Source organism: Equus przewalskii, chromosome 16 (genome assembly GCF_037783145.1).
Source record: "Equus przewalskii isolate Varuska chromosome 16, EquPr2, whole genome shotgun sequence".
In the NCBI taxonomy this organism is placed as follows: domain Eukaryota; kingdom Metazoa; phylum Chordata; class Mammalia; order Perissodactyla; family Equidae; genus Equus; species Equus przewalskii.
In genome coordinates, this window is record NC_091846.1 from 7,813,115 (window position 1) to 7,838,694 (window position 25,580).

The following is a 25,580-nucleotide window of genomic DNA, read 5'->3' on the forward strand; positions in this document are numbered from 1 at the left end:
GCCTCCCAGTATATGTTGTAGGTCCTTCTGGCTCTGCTATATGGATGCCACCTCAGCATGGATTGATGAGCTGTGCTAGATCTGCACCAGGATCTGAACCAGTGAAACCCTGGGCCGCCAAGTGGGGTACACGAACTTAACCACTTGGCCACGGACCCAGCCCCTAATCCAGTCTTTAAATTCAAGGATCTTCTGAATCACTCTTATCTGTAGCAGTTATACATAGCTTCATAGTGCCTTGTTTCTTTTCATAGTACCTAAACCTTTAGAACTGACAGTATAATTTTGAAGCTTATTGTAGACTTCCAGAAACTTTAACAGATAAGTGTTTTGAATTGGTTATACCATCCTCTTCTCCTTTAATATTTTATATGTTCTGAAATTTAACAGTTCTTCTGCCTGTAATCACATTTTCTCTTTAGACTATAGCTTTTCCTTCTAGGTGCATTATTTTTATATGACCATTAGTGATGTGAATTTAGGTTAAGTTCAGCTGCATTAAAGTGCTACACTGGGCTGTGTTAGCACTTAAGGGGCCTAGATTCTAGTTTCGTTTCTATCATCACTGAGTTTATAGATTAAACAAATCATTGAGCTATGTTGGGCCCCAGTTGTCTAATTTGTAAAGAGAGGAGAGAAGCTTAGTCTACTTCTGGCTTAAAAATTGGAAATTGTGGGGCTGGCCCCGTGGCCGAGTGGTTAAGTTCGCATGCTCCACTCCTGGCAGCCCAATGTTTCGTTGGTTCGAATTCTGGGCGCAGACATGGCACTGCTCATCAAACCACGCTGAGGCAGCATCCCACATGCCACAACTAGAAGGACCCACAACAAAGAATATACAACTATGTACTGGGGGGCTTTGGGGAGGAAAAAAAAAAATCTGAAGAAAAAAATTGAAAATTGTAAAACATTCTCTTCAAATGATTGGTAAGTTCATGAGGTAAATTCTTATTTATCTTTAAATGTAAGTAGATAATTAAGTAGATTCTTAATTATCTTTAGAAAGATAATTATGAATTTAACGATGACTCAATAAGGTGATTATCATGAAGCAAAAATATTGACTAAGGATTTCTAAATTTAAGATTTTGAAATTTATATATTCTTTTATTTATAAAGCAATGAAGATAACTTTAATCTTTGTGCAAACAAACTTAGACTCAAGGTTATTTAAAATGTAAACATAAAAGAAATTGATTTTATTTTAGGTCAAGTTATTAAGTATTCAAACAGTTTTTCTGAATTAAGTAACTGAATCATGAGTAAAAATTTAGTGCACATTATAGAGCATCACTTATAATGAGCCATTTTCCCTGAAAACCATTTTTACCACCTTAATAGATTTCAGTTGAGTGACAGTTTTCTCTAACCTTCAAATTGCCATTCAGTTTTTAAAGACTTATTTTATCTATTAAAAAATTGAATCATAGTGTTACGTTTTCGAAAGCAGCATATATGTATATGATCTGTGCATATATACATTTATCTTAGCTATAAATATCTTCCAAGATTTAGGACTGTTTCTTTAGGATACTTTGTAGAACTAGAATTTCTGGAACAAAAGCTGTGAATTGTTTTTAAGCTATTAAAATTGAAAGCAGCTATTTTTATGAAGCATACAGCAAATCAAAGCCTAGATGATTCTTTTTAGGATTGTTCTAAAAGTCCAACAGTTATTTTCTAAGAATAAAGTTTTGTTTCATATACTCCTAATATTTAAATAAGCAAACTTTTTGAATGGCTTCTATAATTTTAGTATGCTAGAAGCTAAAATATGACTTAACTGATGGTATTATGAAGTCTTTTCTATTTAATGTTAGTAGCAGAAATCTTATTTTAAGCCATGACATATATATTTGGTTAGTGTGTATATTTAGATAGGTCAAATACTTAGAGATAGGAGCTGATCAAACACATAGGATCAGCTCCTTTTTATGTGAACTGTATTTAATTTCTCTTTGCTGTATTTCCTGGCCGTGGACTGTACGTCACTAATGTATGTAATTTTTTCTAAATGCACGTAGGCGAAAAGTAGTGGAGTCAACATAAATCCATTGCCCTAATTTAAGGCTTACTTTTTTTCTCCTCCTCCTTCCCAGAGGCATTTGTTTAGATACAAAAAAACAAGACATTTGTCCTTGTGTTTCTCTATAACAATATTCACTTTATTATAGGGCAAAACTATGAAAAAGTGGTGACTATCCTGGAGACAATTCAAGGTATCTGTGTAGAAATGAGCCTGCTATCCTTAAAAAAGCCCGCTTGTAAGGTTGGCCCTTGGCCAACATCTGGGAACTTAGATTTGGGGAATGTTTTCATTGTTCCCCAACTGATAAGGGTGGTTTACTGTGCCAAGACTCTGTGCTAACAATGTGGTTTATCCTGCACATCTGCATTCCTTCTGAGAGTTTGGAATTCTGGTATGTGCTGAGGATGAAGATGCCTATGTGACCAGTCCCCCTGTGAAAACCTGGGGCACTGAGTTTCTAATGGGCTTCTCTGAGCAAATAGATTGCACATATGTTACTGGAGGAAGAGTAAGCTGTGTGATCTCTCACGAGAGGAAGAGCGCGTAAGGAAACTTACACGTGAATTCCTCTAGACTCCACTTGTGTCTTTTTCCTTAAGATATGGATGTGTATGCTTACTACATTGCTCTGATAAATTTTAGCCACGAGTGCAACTATATGCCAGGTCTTAGAAGTTCTCGTGAATTTCTGAACGTAGGGGTGGTCGTGGGGACCCTAATACAGATTTTTTGTTACTAAATTTACTGAGGAACTGAGGATTATATTTTAAAGCAGCTTTATTTATAGAGTAACCATCAACATCATATGGAGAGTTTAGTGCATTTCTGATGTTATTCTGTAACTTTAACATTATATTTCAGAAAGTTCTATTCGATAGAACTCTGTCCTGCATACCATGTAGTTACTTAGAGTATGTTGGGGATTTGTCTGACAGGTTGCATCAAATTGCAAATAACTCCACGACATCCAAACTTTTAATTGTTAAAATGATTACAGTTAAATACTTTCCTTAAACTCACTTTCTCCTGCTAAGAACAGCTAGTGATAGAAATGGACTAAGAAATGAAGCTTGTCTCCAAAGCACTGAAAGAACAAGTAGGGGGAGAAAAGTGCTCTGAGTTCAAGTTTGGACTTGATCTTTTATGCCCCCCCTTTAAATCACCAGTGAAGTGAAAGAATTTATTGATTCTTAACAAGTTTAAGACTGTGTTAGAATTTAGCAATATAAATTTAAGTGTCTGTTTTTGGGGATATAGCTGCCTTATTTTAGGGAGGTGATTGGGGAACTTGGTTAAAAAAATGAATAAAGTATTAAGTGTTTTTAGTAGTAATTTCGTTTTTTGTATTTCTGGATGTGATCATATAAATTCCTTAGTATGATTTTCTCTTAGATGAAGCCCCAAAAAAAATTTTTTTTTTGTATCTTAGATCCTGTTGTTAAGAAGATAATGCTTCCTCTATTTTTCTTCAATTCAAGTTCATCTGTTCAATATGAGATATATTTTGTTAATTTCTAATCTCAATTATTCTCTTCAATGTAGTTATACATGACAATTTATTATTTGAGAGTTAGTTTGGTTATTGGAATTGTGTTAAAATCATTAGTGTAACCTAGGTTTTACCTAGGCTACATTTACCTAGAAAGAGTAATTCTAGAATAATCAGACTGCTCTTTCAGAAGAATGTCTTTCACCACAAATTCTTTCAAATTCCTCTCTTTCACAATGGCTATGGCTTGTTTCACATTTGCTTTTAAATATGATGACTGACATCTATACCACTTGATAGCATGAACATTTACTTTTCCTTTCCCAACTTCTTCTTATACTCAGGTAATTCTGATGATGGCATTCTCCATTTCCTCATCATAGCTAATGCTATATTTAGAATCTTGATTATTGATACCAAAAAGAGGAAACTTTCACCTCTATATCTCTTTCTTTTCAACAAATTTATTGTGTGCTGACATTGTGCCATTATGAGTATAGGTGAGAGAGGTTAAGGCACAGTTCTTCCCTACAGAGAGACAATTTGAATTGTGTGGTACTTGCAGCAAAAGATAAAACACAAAATCATGGGAATAATTTTTAAATATCGGTATCAAGAAAATTTTTATAGAGTTAGAAGATTTTTCAGAAGAATGAATTGGAGTTTACTCTGAGGATGGGGTTTAAAGAATTTGGTGTTGGCATAGAGTGTTGTTGATTAACGTACTAGAGGAGGAAGCAGCTTTGGAGACTTGTGGGTACATGAAGAAGTCTGGTGTCTTCAGGGAAGTTGTGTTGAATCTTTAGATGAATTGAAGAGAATCATCATCATTGCAATATTATCTTCTTATCCATGAACGTGGGCTATCTCTCATTTCTTTTTTCCAGGTCTTTAATGTCTTTCCATAAAGTTTTTATAATTTTCTGTGTTCGAGTCTTAATATATTTTCTTAGATATTCTGAGACATTTCATAGTATTTGTTAGTATTATAATTGGTATCTTTAAAACGTAAAATTTTTTGAATTAATTATTTCTAGTGTGTAAATATGTAGTTGACTTTTATATGTTGGTTACTTTGATAAATTCTGTTGTTTATAATATTTTGTGGTTTCTTATTTGGACAATTCCCTGAAAATAATAATAGTTTTATCTCTTCCTTTGCAGACTTTTTTTCTGTTGTTTTGTTGCATTGGTTAAGACTTTTAGTATGGTATTGCATAGAAGTAGTCGTAATTGACATTTTTGTCTTGTTTCTGATTTTGAAAGAAATGTTTCTAATGTTTTCATATTTAGAATGATTTCACTCTGGCATCTCAGGTGCATTTGTATCTGAGAGGACAACTTTTTAAAACTTGTCTGAGAAAAGTAAATATTACTTTTGCTTTTTCCTGGAAGGGATTTAAAAAGTAACCTTAACATTTGTTCATGAGGCATTTATTCAGTGACTCCTGTGGGCCACAAAGATGAGCAAGACAAAAATATCCTCTTTTGTGGAGTTCACAGCTTTTATTTTTCATTTGAATTGTTTACTATTATCATGTCAATGAAGAAGTTTTTGTTGATAGGTATTGCCAAATTGTCTTCCAAAAGAGATTGTAACAGTTTGTAGCAAAAGTGTATGCCAGTATTTATATGGCACTCACCCTATTAATAATTGTCTAAATAAACTTTTTAATCAATGCCAATCTGAGAAGAGGCCGTTGATATACTGGTTTTAATTTGCATCTCTGTAATTATCAGTGAACAGGAGCATCTTTTTATGTTTAAGGCGTTTAATTTTTTTTTCTATGAATTGGCTAGTTGTGTCATTTGTCCATTTTCTATTGATTGCTTTTTATTTTCTTAATGATTTTAAGAACTATGTATTAAGCAGATTAGCCCTTTGTAAAGTGTTGACAATACCTTTTGTTGCTGTGTAGAAATTTGTTTTTTGGTGAGGAAGATTGGCCCTGAGCTAACATCCATTGCCAATCTTCCCCTTTTTGCTTGAGGAAGATTGTCACTGAGCTAGCATCTGTGCCAGTCTTCCTCTATTTTGTATGTCAGACGCTGCCATAGCATGGCTTGATGAGTGGCGTCTAGGTCTGTGCCTGGGATCCAAAGCTGCAAACCCCAGGGCTGCTGAAGTAGAGCATACAAACTTAACCACTATGCTACTGGGCCAGCCCCGAAGCGTTTATTTTTTGGAGAAGTTAAATTAACATTTTCTTTTTTGACCTTTTCATTTTGTGTCTTCATAACATTGTATTTTTAAAAATATTCTTTGAGATACTTTTTATTTTAAACTCTTAAATATTCAATCTGAATATTTATCTGAAATTTATGTAGGTGTAATAAATGAAAGAGTGAGTTGCTTTTGTTTTATTAAATAAGCATCTGTTTGCTTATATCTTTATTCATTCCATCGTGTAGTGACGACTAGTAGGTTGTCATATCTGACTCTTGTCCATCTCCTCCCCTAAAGTGTGAAATGCCACCTTTATCTTATACTTATTTTTTCGTATGTATTTGAGGTCAAATTTTGTACCTTTTCTGTTGTATTCATGTGAGCCTTTGTCAAACATTTTTGTTGCTGAAGCTTTTATCACTTTTTAATAGCTGATGGTCTTATACCATACTTTTTCTTCTTCCTTTTACTTTTTTGTTCTTGGTTCTTTTTCTCTGTTCTTCCTCTGTATTCGATTTTCTTTAATAATTTTCCTAGCTATTCTTAATGTTTATTTTTCCACATGGATATAATTGGTTTGGCTAATTAAAAAAATTCTATTGCTATTTTTATTGAAATTGCATTATATTTTTAGATTAGTTAAATGCAGAATTGACATCTTATGACAAATAAGTACAGGTATTTATTTTCTTTTGTTCAAATTATCTTTTGTTTCTGCCAGTGGAATTTTAACCTTTCCTTCACATTTCTAGTTAAGTTTATGCCTAGATAGTTTATCTTTTTATTGCTAATTAACATAAGTGGATATTTTTTCGCAATTTATTAGTTGCCCGGCCTTCTATTGGATTAATGGAGTTTTCTTGATCTTTCTCTCCTCACCTCCAGCAATGATTCAGATGCTATTTTTTGCTGAGATATAGTTCACATCATAAAATTCACTCTTTTAAACTATACAATTTAGTGGTTTTTAATATATTCACAAGATTGTGGAACCATCATAGCTATCTAATTCTACATATTCATCACCCCCAAAAGAAACTTTATACATATTAGTAGTTACTCCTCATTTTCCCTCTCCCCGGTCCCTGGAAACCATTAATCTACTTTATGTCTTTATGGATTTGCTTGTTCTGGACATTTGATATAAATAGAGCCATACAATATGTAGCCTTTTTGTGTCTGGCTTCTTTTGCTTAACATAATATTTTCAGGGTTCATCCATGTTATAGCATGTATCAGTATTTTCTTTTTACAGGTGAGTAATATTCCGTTGTATGGATAGATTACATTTTGTTTACCCATTTATCAGTTTGTTAGACATTTGGGTTGTTTCTTCTTTTTGACTATTATGCATAATGCTGCTATGAACATTCATGTATAAGTTTTTGTGTGAACATATGTTTTCAGTTCTCTTGGGTAACATGCTTAGGAGTGGAATTACTGGCTCATAGGAGAATTCTATGTTTAACAATTTGAGAAACTGCCAAACTATTTTCCAAAGTGACTGCATCATTTTGCATTTCTACCAGGGATGTATGAGGATTTCAATTTCTCCCTTTTCTCACTAACACTTGTTATTATCCTTGTTTTGTTTTGTTTTTGTTGGTTTATTGTTTTTTGAGGAAGATTAACCCTGAGCTAACATCTGCCACCAATCCTCCTCTTTTTGCTGAGGAAGACTGGCCCTGAGCTGACATCCGTGCCCATCTTCCTCTACTTTATATGTGGGATGCCTACCACAGCATGGTGTGCCAAGCAGTGCCATGTCCGCACCTGGGATCCAAACCAGTGAACCCCGGGCCACCGAAGCAGAATGTGTGCACTTAACTGCTATGCTAATGGGGCTAGCCCCATATCCTTGTTTTGGATTATAGTCATCCTAGTGGATATGAAATGCTATTATTGTGGTTTTGATTTACGTGTCCCTAATTACTAATGAGGTTGAGCTTCTTTTTATCTTCTTTGGAAAAATGTCTATTTGAATACTTTGCCCATTTTAAAATTTGGTTATTTCTTTTTATTGTTGAATTGTTCTTTATATATTCTACATACTAGACATTTATTGAATATATGATTTGTAAATATTTTCTCCCGTTCTGTGGATTTGTTCTTTACTTTTTTGATAGTTTCTTGTGAAGTAGAAAAAATTTGAAATTTTGACGAAGTCCAATTTAAATTTTTTTCCCTTTGGTTATGTGTGCTTTAGGTGTCATATCTTAAAAACTCATTGCTTAGTTGAAGGTCATGAAGGTTTGCGCTTGTTTTCTTTTTAGAGTTTTATAGATTAGCTCCTACATTTAGGTTTTTGATCCGTTTTGAGGTAATTTTTGTAATAATGTGAGGTAGAGATTGAATGTCATATATTACATTTCTGTTTTATTATATAGTGGTCATCACTAGAATTTTACCATGCATGCTTTACTCAGTATGAAATTGTTGAAGAGGAAGAAGGTAAAGATATTAGTTCAAAGATTTTTAATAACTTTGGTCCTTCCTGCCCTTTTTCAATGTTATACTTATCTAGAATTTTAATTACACTTTGGCTTTAACCTATCTCAGACTAATCATTCTTCAATACTTATTAATTTACCTACACATTCTTATAGTCTGTGCCTTTTGGGAAGACTACACATTCTTATAGTCTGTGCCTTTTGGGAAAGGAGTTTTCTCCGTACTGAAGTTGATCATTTAATTGTTCTTTCAGCAGGAGATGTAACAAACCGTAAAAATGTCTTGATGTTCTCCTTATTTGTAAGTTGTGTATAAACTTCAAGGTGACAATTATTTTCCCTCCTTACTTTGAATACATTATTTCATTGTATAGTGTCGCTGATGCCGTCTTCTGTTAATGTGATTGTTCTTTTTTTAGATAGTTTCTCTCTTTTCTGGTAGCTTTTTAGATTTCTCTCTTTATCTTTGACATACTACAGTTTTACCCAATTGATTGAAAGGGATTTATTTTTACTTATTTTGTTCAGAACTCTTGCTCAGGACTTCTTGAATGAGGATTTGTATGGTTTATTTCTTGAAAAATCACAAATTTTTCTTTGAATATTCTTTTTTCTCCTGGAAATTTTCCTTCTCATTCTACCTTTTGTATCTCTTCACCACGCTTTCATGTTTTCCAAGTTTTATTTCCAGCTAGTTTCCTCAAATCCTTCTCCAGTTTACCTTTTTCTTTCTTTGATTATGTCTACTTTGCTATTTAACTCATCTGTTGAGTTGTTTTCTCTTTAAGGGAAGAGCAAATGTCCTGTTTTTTCAAGATGTTTGTCACTTCTTTCATGTCCTTAATCATTTTAGTCGTTTTATCTGTGATTCATTCTTCTCAGGGTGCTAATTCTGAAGTATATTGTGCATACTAATCCTCATTTTGGGAGTTAAGTGGAGTTGTTTTTTGGGGAAAGATCCTTTGTGTTCTGGGTTGTAGAAGTGTTCGTCAGAATGCTTGGTGTTTTCTTCATCCAGGTGTCCACTGCCACTGCAATTCAAGTTTTATGTTAACTTCTCACTGGGATGTTTGTAACATGAAGTTTTCTTGGAATTTTGTCTCCTATATATATATGCGTGGTACAGTTATGGGTTTTCCATTTCTCTTAAGACACCACCCCAAACCCGTTCCTTTCCTCCGTATCGCATCCGCAACAAGTTTATCTTTGCCTCTGTAGGCTGATGGGTTAAAAATTTTCTCATCCTACGTTTACTCATGGTACAGCCTTTTCCAGCCTCCTGGCTTTACACTGGGGTTTAGGTTCCATTCTCTACATTTTATGGGCTGAAGGCCATATTTTATATGCCCATGTGGATATTTAAAGCTCAACTGATAGAGACTATATCTGACCTAGGTTGTGATTCTCCTAACTCCCCACAATGTAACTTCTTAAGTTTAAATTCTGCCGTAGTTTCTTTCTCTTGGGTTTTTTTCTTTTTAATCTCAGCTATGTTTTAAAATGTGGGTGTTGTATTTTCTCTGATAGTTCCGTGTATTCGTAGCATTGGTGGGAGTTGAGGGAAGGTGTCTGAGTTGGCTCAGATACATTTCTCAGTTCCCAGAAACGGTATTGCCCTAACTGGTTGTTTATGTTTAGGGAGGCTGTTTATTTGGTATATGTTAGTATTGTAACCATTTACTTTAACGAATTCTGTCATTATTTACAAGAGTCTTTTTTGTTGGTTTTCTTGGATCAAATCTTGTCATCCCAAAACACTGGTAATTTTGCCTCCATAAATTAGCCTTGAAACTTTTTATGTCTCATTTCTTTATTTTGTTAATTGCTCTTGTTAATTCCTCCAAGGAGCATTATTGTATTGTTCCTCACTTTTATTTGAATTGAATACTTTTACGAAGGATTTTTTTCAATTGTTCTAAAGCAATTAATTTATCACATATGGCTTAAATATCTCAGTTTTCATATTTACTTAATAAGAAATTATAGTGCAGTTATTGTATATGATGTCACTGAAATGTCGTTCTAAGAATAAAAAGACAAAAAGTAATACAAAAATAAATACAAAAAGAAATATTTCTAATTCAGCTTTTAATACAAATTTTCATTCTTCTAGATTGTCTCTTATGGTATCCTCAGTGTGTTACTGTATTTACTTAAGTATTCTAGTGATTGAGTACCAGTTAATAGCAGGGTTTTGTAATAACCACGATTAGCATCACCCCCCCATATGTGGAAAGATAGAACTTACAAAGAAATATTTACATGTGAGAGAGATGAGATTGAATCTGTTGATTTTAATTCACCTTTATTTTTAACTACTCATTTCTGTAGCGTGGTTCTACTCCTTCATACTGTTTATAATTTAGTATTGTATGTAGGCAGTTAATATTAAGTATGTTGTGGTTATTGTCTTCACAACACAAGTACACAATCTCTCTCTAAGCAGATAGCTGCATATTTTACTCAATTCTTAGTTTGTAGACTATTGTGGTGGCACAAAGCTGTGCCTTTTGTGACTACATTTGATATTTGGGGTTGTTTGAAATTTAGGAGTTAGTTTCGTCTTTAGCTTCCTGTACAATTTAAATATCCTGTTACCCTTGTGGGTGGTGATACTTACTATTGTACATGTTTTACTTTGAGTGTTTTAAAATAATTCCAGTCAGCCTGACCTGAGATATATGAACTCAGATTTCAGTGCTGCAACTTTGTATTAGAATAGCCACGAAATTAAAAATTCTTAAGGGAAGCCTTATTACTTACATCTTGTGAATTCTACCATACATAAATTCCCTTCTTAACTTACCTCAGATTGTTTTTGGTAATCTTTCTCCATGTATTTGACCTTGAAGAGGGTTTCTACCTTTTGTCTCACTTACATACCTGCTTTGGTGTCGGAATCTTTCTTTACCCCGTGCTGCACCTGCTCCTTCCCACATGGCTTAAGCAATCACACTAATGCTACTAAGTTGATTGGATCCCCTTTCAGTTCTCTAGTATAAGACTTAGGAAATAGACAACTGTATAGCTTATTGGCTAGGAGCACAGGCTTTGGAATCCAGTAGACCTGAGTTTGAATCTTGATTCTTTTGTTTAGTAACCTGTATTTCTCTTTACAATAAATTTTTTAAAATTTTAGGATGTTTCCTTCTCTGTGAGATGAATATGATATACCTATCTTATAGAATTGTTGCGCGGATTAAATAGACTGAGGTATGTGAAGCACTTTTATTAGTGCGTGACACATGGAAAGTGCTTAAGAACTGGTAGCTATATTTGTTGCTGTTACTTAACTTAAAAGGTAGTAAACAAATTTACTCATCTTTGGTGGCTTGGCCAGTTTTATCTTGGAAAGGCTTAGTGACTAGCTTTAGGAAAACTAAATGCATTTCATATTAGATAAGTGGGGAGTATATATCTTTTGAAAGTAGTTTAATCATCTTCCCAATTTTTGCTGTATGGATTAACTTGCATCAGTGTATAATATGGAGTTAGAAAAAACACAGAGAACTCTGGAAGAGTTTTTTAAAAAATTATCCATACATCTTAATATAGTAGTTTGGCTTCCTTATAAATTGTTTTTTAAAGAGGTTTTAGATTTTTAAAGGTTCTCTTAGATACATTTAAGACGTTCTTGAGACTTCCTGGCCTGTTTTAATGTCACTGCAGTAGACATTGTGTTATAGCAGTAGGAGTATTAAATTGGGAGTGGAAACTTAGTTGCTTAGAAACCAGATGAAATAATTATGTCAAAGCTCTTAAGAAAGTGCAAAGAGCTGTCCAGAGTAAAGATAAGTGTAATCTCAGTTCTCAGCTTATTTTTGTTCACCTACATCTTTTCAAAAAACAATATTAATGTTTTGTGAATTCTTATAAATTGAAATTCATATCCCTCTTAATCGTATTTCTGTGACCAGAGGCATTTTGATAACTTTTTTCCTTGAATTGTGAAATAACATATTACTTCGAAGGTGAAGGTTTTTAGTTGTTCCCCACATAGCCAGAAAACAGTTTGTGGATAAGCCAGTTTTTTCAGGCAGTGTAACTGTAGCTCTAGAAACCGTCTTCAATCTCTGCTCAGAACTGATCACCTCCATTAAGCCTTTGATTAACTCTGCCTGGTTTGAATTAATTTGCATCCATCTGCATTTATGCATGTAGTTTACAGTATATTTACATTTGAGTGTTTTTGTAAGTTGTCATATGTCTTTTACATGTGACCTGGTCTTGTTTTCTCAGTTAGCTCGGAATCTCCTGAAGGCTAAAGACAATTGTCCTTTCCCTTTCTTCACAATAGATTCATAATAGAGAATTCTCTGCATATAATGGTTTCTTACTTGTTGTGTGTAGGTAAAACTTTCACTAGAACATAGTGGTATCAGTTGGCCTAATTTTAAAAAGTATGCATCTACAGAAATTTTCAGTTGTTTTAGTGTGTGCCTATTTAGAGTTAAAAACAAAAGGCATCAAAACAGTATACTACTTGATTAAAAGAATATGTTTAAGCTGCCATGTATTTCAGCTAAGACTAGACTTATTTTCTTTTTTGCTTTTTCAAACCATTCTGTTTTGTATTTTGGCCAAAAGAAATCTGGTAGATCTCGTTAAATAGTTTGTTTTTAATACTATAATATTTTATGAGACTTTGGTATTTGTATTAATAGCCATAGTTTTAAATGATTCTTAACAAAAAAGGAATTATGCCTTTTATGAAAGAAAGGTTTTTATAGAATTCATAATTTTCTAGAGTCCTGTCATTTGTTATTTCTCATTTTTCCATTAACCTAATTCATTAAGTTATTGGTGATTCTTATTATTGAAGTTTCTTATGTAAACCTTGATATGGAGGAGACTATACTTGCAATAAATTTCCTAATTTACTTGGAAATGACTATATTTGAGAAAAGAGACTTCTTTACATTTGCTTTAATCAGAGCTTCCTCTAAGACAAAACAAGCTAAAATTGTCTATCTTTGCACTTAAAGAATTTGCTAAAGGTGATGTTTCTTCCAAATGAATGTTTGCATTTTATTTTCCAGATTTTTTTCCCTAAAACCAATTTTTTGCTCCATTAAGAAACGTTTTTACATCTTCTTCAGGAATGTCCTTGTCTGCTGGATCTTCCCCTCTTCATTCCCCCAAGATCACTCCACATACTTCTCCTGCTCCCAGAAGAAGAAGTCACACTCCAAATCCAGCAAATTACATGGTGCCTTCTAGTGCCTCTACACCTGTTAGTAATCCTGTCTCTCAGACTCCGTCTTCTGGTCAGGTGATCCAAAAGGAAACTGTCGGTGGGACGACTTACTTCTACACAGACACGACCCCAGCGCCTTTGACTGGAATGGTATGTCTGCGTTCAAGGAGCAGTGGTAGGACTCTTAGAACAGTTCCTTCTTATTAATGAGGTTAATTGCATCTTTTCACTGTGATAGGAAAAAGTGAATGTTTAATTTTCTAATTTAGATGATAATTCTAATCTCTTCTTATCTTTTGAAAATAATCTGTTTCTGCATTAATAATAACTCTAGTTATGGACAAATCTGGTTTTAATCTGAAATTAGGTTATGTGCAAACTCTAGTTTAGTAGTTTACGACATGTTTTGCTTGTGGGGTTACCTAGTACATGTGCTAGCTGGACTTGATGTTTGCTGACATTTGGATATAGGTATAGGTAGTTTTACTTCTAGTAAGAAGTCAGAGAAAGTAGCTGATTTCTTATCAGTACTTAATGAAAGCAAACTGATGATAAATTCTTGTCTCAGGAGAGGCAGTGATTCAATAGCTAGATTTCTGGATAGTGGAGGACACGTAGTGATAAGAGGCTTCCAGTGTGAGTCATTGGGTTAGGAGGGAGGAGGCTTAGGGAGCCCTGATTATGGATGAGAAGAGACCTCCCAAAGGACTGTGGGGGCCGAGAGGAGGGAAAGGGAAGTATTCTCATGATCCGTAAATTGTACCTTTTTCTCTTCATTATTTTGTCCGTGTTCAAAAATTATTTTTTTAACTATAGAAAAATAAGTAGTAGATGAAGAGCTCATGAATAAGAAAGCCACATTCCATTAAAATATGAAAGCTAATCTAAACTATAGACGTTTGACATAATCATAGGTGATAGGATTAGATGAAAAGTATATTTGGATTTTAGTAAGCAGATTTTGATCCCACAAATTAAATTAATGATTTATTTTTATTGAAGTTAATATTTTACTAAAAGGTTTGAGTGGAAAGACAACAGATTCCTTTTTTATTTTTAATTTCTAAGAGTCCCAGTTCTGCCGTCGTTTTGTGACTCTTGAATCTTAGTACCTCTGAGACTGTTTCCCCAATTGTAAGTGGGGATAATAATACCTAACCACCCTAGGAGAAATAAATGTGAAAACATTTATAGAAGTACTTGTAAATCATGTAAAATGCTTTTTAAAAAATAATAAAATACCTAATAGTTTTTTGTTTTGTTTTGTTTTTGGTCAGAGATCTTTCAAAAATTATCACAGAACAGCTTGCCGAACAGAAGGTCAAATAATTGAGGTAGAGTAGAGACTTTCCTTGGTTCTTTCAAGTAAGAATTCCATTAATCTTTTACAATTTTTTTTGTTTCTTATATTTTATAACTATTTACATTTTTATTATATTTTATTTTATGGTATTTGTAGAAAGAGGTTCTTTTGTCACAAAACTGTCAGCTCTTTTTGTAGATATTATATATGGCGCATTTTTATAATGTTTTTACCCTTCAAACCACTCTTAAAAAATATGCTTATGGTAAACCTGAGCTAGTTAAGCCAAAGTATGCTATCTGATGTAAGGAAACCAAGGCAAGAAAAAGGAGATATTATTCTCCTGCAGGTTATATAGGTTAAAGGAAACTTTACAAGTATTGCAAAACCACTTCCTAGTTGAGTTACAGAGCAGAATAATCATCTGAGGGCGACAGAAATCTGCTGAATTCATTTTTGAAAGAGAAAAAAATGTTTGTTTCAGCTTTTAAAATGTAAAGATAAAACAAAAGAAAAGAAATTTTAGAATGTACTTTGATTTTATGTCGTAGAACAGTGTAGGGAAGGAGAGGCAGAGGAAAAAGAGAAGAAAGCAGGGTGGTGAGAAGAGTCCAAGTGGAAAAATGAAAAACAAGAAGCTGGAAGCAGATTTAGTAACTTTGTTGTAGTTTGCTTGGAAGATAAATATATTGTTGCACCCTTCTCTTGGCTTAAACTGCTGACCCAGAGTAAGTTGGTCCTCTTTCCTGTTGCAGTTTGAAGTGTTCAACAAGTCTAGAGATAAGGCTTTGTTTATGTTGGCCGCAAAAAGCCCTTCATGTGGGCAGTTCTTTGGGCGGCCAGGGCGGTGTTACTTCATTATCTGACTGTACCCAAACACCTTTAATATCTGCTTTCTTCCTTTCTTCCAGTTGCTTTAAAAAAATACTTACAAACTGTTTGTGTAACATTTTTTCCAAAGAGCCTCTCATTGGAGCTTAAATTTTGCTATATCTGAAGAAATATTTCCTTTCTCATTAGGTATTTTAAATTGATTGTTACAATATGAGATTATTTTTTAAATGAATTTATTCAGAAAGTATACTGATAACTGCTGTCCTCTGAGGTTTTAATTTACTATCATTTAAAGATTAAAAATGTAACAATTTATTACTCATTTAAAGATTAAAACTTTATCAAAACTACGATAAAAATTTGTCATTACATTTTTCCCTTCCCTACCTTTTTAGGTATTTCCAAACTATCATATTTATCCTCCAACTGCACCTCACGTTGCTTATATGCAACCAAAAGCAAATGCACCTTCCTTCTTCATGGCTGATGAGCTCCGACAGGTACACTTTCAGAATTCATAGTGGAAATACTTAATGTCTCTTGTGCTTTAGCAAAGAACTGGAGAAAGAACCAGGGCTCTTTTCAGATCATATTATTTACTGTGCTGTACTAAAGCAAATAAAATTTAGAATTTGAGTTCTAACTGTATGTTTATTTAAGGAAACCTTATTCAAGCAAATTGCAAGTAATTATGAGTTAGGATATAAAACATAGAATAGATATTTAAATGAGCAGTCTTTCTGCACTTCATATCCTGTGCATTCAAGATGTCTTTGAAGTATATAAATAAATGATTTAAATGGTTTCTAACCTTCAGACAACTTTTGGCCAATACCTGTAGGTTGGGAATAAGAAGTTTGGCCCCAAAATAAACCTCATTTTAAGAGAGCTTAATATTTTCTATTAAGTAGGTTTTCAAAATAACTTAGGTGTGTTTTTTGTTTGTTTTTTCGTAAACTGCTAGGTATTATTTGGTTTGTGGAATTTCATTTTACACTTAGAGGCTTAAAAAATATTTTTGTTTCACAGAAGTAAGTTGTAGCACTATAGTGTTCGTAGAGTGAATCATTGATGAGCTTAGAGTAGACCTTGAGTTTTCAGCCACAGAGTTAGTTATATGCTTTGGGTTATGTACTAAAACCCAACCTTAGTTTTGGGCAGGTCTATCTAGGACTAGAATTTAGATGTTTTACCATTATTAGAAATGTTTTTTCATGATAATAACATTTGAAAGTGCACATAACAAAAACATTCATACTTATGCTATTTACTTGCAATAGAAAAATCCAGATGTCAGAAGCTGTGTTTAGATGTAAGTATACTTGTTTTCTCTTCATAGGAGCTGATTAACAGACATTTAATAACAATGGCTCAAATTGATCAAGCAGATATGCCAGGTAAAATGCAAGTTGATTCATCCTTCCTTTGAAAGGGTATTATAATTCTTAAGTAGTCGTACATGTTTTTATGCCTTAACCTATCTAATTACTATTATATGAATGTATTTATTTGAAATCTACTTAAGAAGAGTTTCAAGATACCACTGATCATTTAGTTCATTTAAAATTATTCTACATGTGACAATATTCTGGTTCATCAAAAAAATTTGATAGTTTTATGGTGATTCTTGGTGACTTACCTCACTTGAGCACTAGAATATTACTGTCTTCTGAAACTTGATGAACTCTAGGTACTTAAGGGTAATTATTATTTTTGAGACTACAGTGTGCGAGACAGTGTGCTAATTACATGCTTTACATGTCTTCTTCATCACAAAAATTCTGTGACATAGATACTAATATTATCTCCGTTTTACATATGAGGAAAACTGAAGTTGACAGGCAGGTTAAGTAACTTGCCTTTAAGACTACTGTCTAGTAAATGGCTGCCTGAGTCAGGCCTTAAACCTCAGTTTTTCTGACTGTACCACAGTGTTTCTCAGCATTGAAATTTCTTTCCCTAGCTTACTGCTGTATATAGCAAAATGAAATATGATATAATTTAGCAAAACTTTGTAAATAATACAGTAGGAATACATTTGCCATAGAGAGAATCTCACAACACCTGGTTGTAATCAAGAGTTGAGCATAGTCCACTATATAGCTTCTTGATTGCTAAAGAATTAAGAGGAATATGTCTGGCTCTTATGTCTTAAGACTGATTTTTCCAGTTTAGATGAACAGGGAACTTATCTGTCATAACCTTTGAAGTGTTCAGGTTGAATTTTTCCTTAATTATTTAACACCCACTGAAACATCGTTATGCGGCACATGACTGTATATGCTATAGATTGGTAGAGTCAAGGTCTGAGCTTTTGTGTGCTGAGTTTGCAGATCCTTATTATATTATTAAGAATAATTAACTGAATAAAAGCAGGGCATGCATAGACATGAACCAGTGATTTGAATGTCACAAACTAAAGATTATGATGAATCCAATTCTCTGCACTGGTGTTTAAACAAGGTTTAATAAATGGTTTTTTCTGTCATTGCTCTAGCTCTGATCTTTTTTGTCTTATGTTTATTATTAACCTTCATCTCGTGTTGACTTGTTTATTAATCTTTGGTCTTGCTGGCTTTTTTCTTTGCTTTTTCCATTCCATACTTCATACTTCAATCAAATTAGTACTTCTCCACTCTGAAATCATAATTTATTTCCTATAGATCAGTGGTACTTAACCAGGAATGATTTTACCCTTCATGGGTCATTTGGCAATGTCTGGAACATTTTTGTGTGTCATAACTGGCAGCGAAGTGCTGCTGGCTACTAGTGCATAGAGGCCAGAGGTGCTGCTAAACACCCTACAATGCACAGGACAGTCCCCAACAGCAAAGCATTATTGGATCCAATATATCAGTGCTGAGATCGAGAAGCTGCTGTAGATTTACCATAGTGAATCTCAGACATTCAAAATCTTACTTCCAACCTATCATTGTGTTTGATTTTTGAGGGGGCAAAAGGGTTGAATAAGGGAAAGAAACTAAAGTTTTCTTATCATTACTTTTTAATATTATTTGGTAGAATTGGGCCCTAGACTAAAAATTGGGGCTAAACTAAAAAACACAGCTCTATCTATAATCTTCCAACTTGATTTTCTTTACTTTGAGTTTTGATGCCTAACAGTGATTGAGGCATCTCTAATCCCTTTATTTATACTTAATTTTGTGCATTTGTTAAATTGAACTAGAAACAAAGAGCAGAGTAACAATGAGTATTCCTATCTGTTAGTGGAAACATTTGTTTTTTAACATTAATATTAGGCCATGTATGATTATTTCAGGGTAGACTGGGAATGTAGTATTAAAAGACGACTTTCTGAAAAAAGTTAAAATTGTGATGAACAGATATAAAAATGAGTACCTATTAAAGATTTTATTTAAGTCATGAGGGAGCCACTCACATGTTATAAGACATATTCTAGATCAGGAATGTTGAAATCAATGTGCAAACTGGCTTTTCTACAGGGGTGGAGGGAGGTCAGTTGAACCTCCACCAGATAGAGCAGAACGTACATGTGTGTAGACAAGAATTGTTTTGTAGTGCTGTCAGTTATCTACAGTTTACAGAGGGGTGAAATACCTTCCATAGAATCAGAATCAGACACTGGAGGGGTCCTTTAGATAATGCTTAGTTTTCTGCTGAAGTGGTTTTTTTTCCTTCAATGTATAGATTTCAGCGTGTCTTGTCTGAAAGTAGACACAGGGATAAAGAGGTTAAGAGCATAAGATTTTTTTTAATTGATTTTGTCCCTCAATCTCTTTGTCATGCTGATGCTATGAGTACCACTGTTTGGCATAGTAAATTTCAAGTCTTTAGTATAGCATTTATACTTCCCTTTGATCTAATCCCATATTAGTTCATATTTTTGTTTGATGACCATGGAGAAGATTTATCAAAGAGACTGCCTATTTCTTTTAGGAACATTGAAAGGGCGTTTGTATTTTTTCACTCATTCATTATAATGGTAAGAGATTGGGGCTGTCCCGGTGGCACAGTGGTTAAGTTCGTACGTTCTGCTTCTCGGCGGCCCAGGGTTTGCCGGTTCGGATCCCAGGTGCGGACATGGCACCGCTTGACAAGCCATGCTGTGGCAGGCATCCCATATATAAAGTAGCGGAAGATGGGCATGGATGTTAGCTCAGGGCCAGTCTTTCTCAGCAAAAACAGTAGGATTGGCAGCAGTTAGCTCAGGGCTAATCTTCCTCAAAAAAGAAAGAAAAAAAAAAAAGGGAAGGTATTGCAGGCAGAAATCAAATTTTTCTCTCTCAGCTTTATCTGCACTATGCGCCTTTGCTGTGGTATATCCTATTCTCCTGGCGGGTGAGATTTCACTGATCCTGAACCCAGTGTACACATTCGAATGTTATTTTTTGTTATTCTGTTTACTCCCTCACCATAAAGCACTCCTTCCACTTGTTTTAGCTCATTAAAAGCAGTCTCATCCTTCATTTTGTAGAAATATGCCAAATCTTCTGTGAGATCTTTCATAATATCCTTGGGAATGGCTCCCTTCTCTGTATTTCCATGTGTATTGGTGTTCAAAGTGTGGTCCCTTGACACAGCAGCATCTTTTTATTATCACTTGGGAATTTGTTGGAACTGTAAATCCTTGGGCCCTACTTTAGACCTCCTGAATCAGAAACTGAGCAGAGGGCCTAAACTGTTTTAACAAGCCGCTAGGTGACACTGAAGGGCGCTGAAGTTTAAGAACCAGTGCTGTGGTCGCTTGTACTTTTTTAATAGCCATTTTGCCTTGTAGTATATTAGGTTTTATGTAAATCTCTATCCTTTGTTTTTCTTTAAGCCTTTTGATAGCAACCCGTATTTCACTAATATGTGTTCACTAATACGTAGTATGTACTCAATACATTTTTACTAATTTGAAAATAATTACTTGCCTTATTAAATGCTCCTTGTGAAATAGCTAGGAAACAAAATTTATTTACCATTTTTTTCTTAGTGGAAATTATACTGATTGTTCAAATAAAAAATAATAAATGAGCAGAAGTTACAGCTATATTCACTTGTGTGTATACTTCCCTTATACTGCTTTTATTTCAATAGAACATGCCACTTGGCCTTGGTTTAAAAGTTACCTTGAGTCCATATTTGTTTTGCACTATGGCCGAAATTGCCATCTAGGAGTTGAGTACAAGACTATGGAATCAGAGCCCTGGGTTTGCATCCCAGCTCCCTCTCTAGATGTATAATCCTTATCTTCCTTATTTATGAAATAGGGAATCCTAGCTCATAGAATTGTTTCAAGAACTAAGAGATAACGAGTGTATGTTTTTGGCAAAGGGAGAGGGATCATTTTGAACCTGTCTTCTGGAATTAGAGTTTTCTTAATAGGATTTCACCTGTGTTTCCTAACAGTTATAGGTCAAAAATGATCAGTTATTTTTGTGAGGGTTTTGTTTTGAGATTTACTGCCATCTTTTAAAAATAGTGTTAAACGTATTTATTGTAAAAAAATTGGCAAATACAGGATAATGTAAAGGAGAGAGTAAAAATCCTCCCACTCAGAGGTTACTTACCACTGTTAAAGTTTTGCTCTATTTCTTTCTAGATGGTTTTCTATGCATATTCTGCATGTTCACTTATCTGCTTTTCACTTAAAATATCGTGAACATTCCCAAGTCATTGAAGACATTTAATAGAATGGAAGCTATCTGATTGGAAAATGTAATTGATTGTATTTGAAGCATTAAAAAACTGCTTGTCTTTTTGGATCATAAAACTGACACGTTCTAGAAAATAGGGAGCAATAAAGAAGGGAAAATAAATTGCCTGTATTCTATAAAGAAACCAACCACTGAACACGTTTTAGTCTATAACTTTCTAGTCTTTGTAAGAAACAACAAATTGGGATTCAAGGTAAGCAGTTTTTAATGCCTAACAAAGTACCATGAGCAAATCCCAATGCATTATATAAGCTCAAACATAATTTTTCTTTCTTTGAAGAACATGGCAGGCATGGTGGTAGAGTTGTTTCAGGTTTTTTTCTTTTATATTTTGCTAGAGATTAAAGCTATGCTATTCCACTGAATGGTTTGAGAGTTTTGATACAGATTGCCATATTTGTACATACATATACACACAGACGTATTACATATACATGCTCTCAAATTTAAGGTTATTTGTTTTGAATTTCTTTATGCTTCAAAAAACAATTCATATGCTTAACACCATTGTCTAAATATATTTTGTACAAAATAAAATGCTTAAAGAGGTAAAACTTGATTTTTATTCAGCATCAGAATTAGAAATGTTTAATATCTCCAAGTGATAATACAAATTGTTTCTAATAAGCTGAGAAACAAAAAAGTTATACTACAAAAGAAATATTTTTGAGCAAATGAAATGTAGTTGTTCTTTGATGGTTTTATAATGCCTATTTTTATTGATAGTGGAAACTGTTTCATAGAATTGTTATGAATGTTGACACTGTTATAGAATGCAAAAATGTGTTTTGATTCTTTATTGCTCTGAGAGATTTATGAATTGTCTGCAAGTTAAAGTCATCTTCTTGTGAATTACTCTAGCAGTCCCTACTGAAGTTGACAGCTACCATAGCCTGTTCCCTCTAGAACCACTGCCACCACCCAACCGGATACAGAAATCAAGTAATTTTGGATACATTACATCTTGCTACAAAGCTGTTAATAGCAAAGATGATCTGCCATACTGCCTTCGGAGGGTACATGGTGAGGAAGATAAGTTATCCTCTTTCAGAAGCATGTTATTGAGGTTAAAGTCAAACCTTCCTGAGTGTGTTTATTTATTTAAATATATTTATATATTATATATTTATATATTAAAGGACAGTAAATAAATTTATTATTTCATTTGGAAATTAGTACCTCATAAAGTGATGTGTGACAGCTTTTTCTTCACATTTATGATGGAGTGATGGGAAGATTTCATTTACAGGTTAGTAGAAGAATTCTTCTTTTTTCAGGTTTTCGTCTTGTTAACACAAAGTGCATGGTGTTGGTCGATATGTGGAAAAAAATTCAGCACTCAAATATTGTAACCTTGCGTGAAGTATTTACCACTAAAGCATTTGCAGAGCCTTGTGAGTAATTTGTAATTGTGTTTTTGCTTGTGGGCTTCATTTTTTTTTTAACTTTTTATTGAGATTATGATAGTTTACCACCTTGTGAAATTTCAGTTGTACATTATTGTTTGTCAGTCGTGTTGTAGGTGCACCATTTCACCCTTTGTGCCCACCCCTACCACCCCTTTCCCCTGGTAACCACTAATCTGTTCTCTTTGTCTACGTCTTTAACTTCCACATATGAGTGGAGTCATACAGAGATTGTCTTTCTCTCTCTGGCTTACCTCACTTAACATACCCTCAAGGTCCATCCATGTTGTTGTAAATGGGACAATTTTATCCTTTTTATGGCTGAGTAGTATTCCATTGTGTATGTGTATATATATACACCATATCTTCTTTATCCACTCATCAGTTGATGGGCATTTAAGTTGCTTCCATGTCTTGGCTATTGTAAATAATGCTGCAATGAACATAGGGGTGCATGGGACTTTTGGAATTGCTGATTTCAATTTCTTTGGATAGATACCCAGTAGTGGGATGGCTGGGTCATATGGTATTTCTGTTTTTAATTTTTTGAGAAATCTCCATACTGTTTTCCATAGTGGCTGCACCAGTTTGCATTCCCACCAGCAGTGTATGAGGGTTCCTTTTTCTCCACAACCTCTCTGACATTTGTTACTCTTTGTTTTGGTTATTTTTGCCATTCTAGCGGGTGTAAGGTGATAGCTTAGTGTAGTTTTGATTTGCATTTCCCTAATGATCAGTGATGATGAGCATCTTTTCATGTGCCTATTGGCCATCCGTATATCTTCTTTGGAGAAATGTCTGTTCATGTCCCCTGGTGGGCTTCATTATTTGAAGCCAGATTGCAGTAATGAGTGTTTGTGTTTTACTTTAAGCTCTTGTGTTTGCATATGATTTCCATGCTGGAGGAGAAACTATGATGAGCAGACATTTTAATGACCCTAATGCTGATGCCTATTTCACAAAGAGAAAGTGGGGTAAGAAAAAGATACAAGCATGCTGTATTTTGACAAATGCCTTTGCTCTGTAGAAGAGTAGTTTTGTATTTTAAAATACGTGTGAATTTATCCCTGTAATCCTTCAGCTTAAAGACCCTATTGCATTTTAGAAAGAAAGAAAGAAGTGGAGTCAATCTGTAACAAGTTAGGGAATAATGTATTAGGTGTATAGACTGTGATGAAGATGGGTTCTGAAAGACTCAGGTAGATATCTGAAATTTAAATAACTGAGAATATGATAAAAGTTTTTTCCTCTTAAATTTTTTTTCTTTTAAAAATAGGATGATTTCTGAATAAAGATGGTTTGGAAAATTCAGTAAATTGAAAAATAATCCCTCTATCTTCACCACCCAAAGTATGACCATTATGAATCTCTTGGTATATTTCTTTCCAGGCTTGGTATTTTGTTTTGTTTGGTATCCGTTTGCATTGTTTTTTTAATTTTCTTACCATTTTTATATCACATTGCATCTTTTGCTTATTATAAGTATTTTCCCCCTAATTTTTATATTTTCCGAATATAATTTAATGACTCCCTCATAGTCCAATGTGATTATATTATCATTTATGAAATTATTTCCTTAAATAAATGCTTTTGTTTAAAGGTAAGATTCCATGTTACTTAAGGAATTGTTCTTCAGACTAAATTTGCAGGTAACTTACCTAAACAGGGAATATTCCCCTTTTTTTTGCCCCTTTCTGATATTTACTTAAATAATTGTTTTATAGTTCAAATATTGCAAAGAACCACAATATTTTAATTATCTTCTAGTGAATGTTTATTAAAGGATAAGTGGTTTCAGAATAAAAGTAAATACATTTTGAGATGTCTATTGATTAATTTGTGTATTTGGGGAAGGAAAATGTGTGTATCATTTTCTTCTTTGGGGCCAGGAAAGATGCCTTGTGTTCTTTACTATGGTTTTTAATTTTTTAAAGATTTTCTTGAATACATACTGAGAGAAATTAAAGAGGGAGGAAGATTTGAGTCCACATTATAGTATCTTTTGGATTGTGACTTCTTTAAGGACTAATTATGGGTAAAAATATATTACTTCTGTTTACTTGTAACTTTGCTTTCTGACAGTTGAAAGAAGAAAGCTGTGGTTACATGGCTGTTTCACATTGAAAATCTGGTCATATAGTGTGGTCATTTTTTTTCCTTTTGCCATGTCATCTGTAGACACATACATAATTTTGTTGAAGGGGATGTGGTATAACTTTTCCTATAGATGAATATAGCTGTAGTTGTTCAAGTTTATTTTAGTAATAACACCTGTGAAATGACTGTTGGTTTTAATTTATAGCTGGGTTTTTCGACCTCAGCACTGTTGACACTTGGTGCTGGATAATTATTTTTGTAGGGGCTGTCCTGCGCATTTCATTGCAGGGTGTTTAGCAGCATCCCTGTCCTCTACCCACTAGATACCAGTAGCAACCCCCCCTCCCCCAATTGTAACGCCAAAAATCTCTCTAGACAGTGTCACATGTCCTAAGGGGTAAAATTGACCCCTATTGAGAACCACTCATTTACAGCACTCCTTTACCTTTTTTTTTTTCTGAGGAAGATTCACCCTGAGCTAACATCCATTGCCAGTCTTCCTTTTTTTGGCTTGAGGAAGATTAGCCCTGTGCTAACATCTGTGCCAGTCTTCCTCCATTTTACATATGGGACGCCACCACCACAGCATGACTGGTGAGTGGAGTAGGTCCACACCCAGGACCCGAACCTGTGAACCTGGGCTGCCAAAGTGGAGCACACAAAGCTTTAATCACTTAGCCACAGGGCTGGGCCCTCCGTTTTTTTTTTTATCTTAATTATTCTGTTTTCGGTTGACTGATTATTTGAAATATTATGTTTACATTTTCACAGAAATCAGTCCTTTTTCTAATAGTTGAAGGTATTGTTTAAATGGTAGTAACTTCCCTAAACTTAGCATATATTCTTTAATTTATGGCAACTTCTAATATAAGGCAATCATCTGTTTTCCCAATGTGAATATTAAAAAAAGAAGAAAAAGGCCTA

The 25,580-nt window shown here is 34.0% G+C and overlaps 1 protein-coding gene across 13 annotated transcripts in view; it reads left to right on the forward strand.

Moving 5' to 3' along the window:
• PAN3 (poly(A) specific ribonuclease subunit PAN3) overlaps positions 1-25,580 on the forward strand; it is a 135,533-nt gene that overhangs the window by 86,886 nt on the left and 23,067 nt on the right. For 7 of the 13 annotated variants that reach the window (XR_011527743.1, XR_011527746.1, XR_011527747.1 and 4 more), the window contains 7 exons: positions 13,235-13,482; positions 14,610-14,666; positions 15,865-15,969; positions 16,809-16,866; positions 22,015-22,176; positions 22,431-22,547; positions 23,432-23,533. Coding sequence is in view for 7 of the 13 variants with exons in the window: in XM_070577864.1 (XP_070433965.1) it covers positions 13,235-13,482; positions 14,610-14,666; positions 15,865-15,969; positions 16,809-16,866; positions 22,015-22,176; positions 22,431-22,547; positions 23,432-23,533 (849 nt within the window). In the remaining 6 variants the exon portion in view is untranslated. The remainder of the gene's footprint in view (positions 1-13,234; positions 13,483-14,609; positions 14,667-15,864; positions 15,970-16,808; positions 16,867-22,014; positions 22,177-22,430; positions 22,548-23,431; positions 23,534-25,580) is intronic. The other 6 variants (XR_011527744.1, XM_070577869.1, XM_070577866.1 and 3 more) reach the window with 3 other exon arrangements.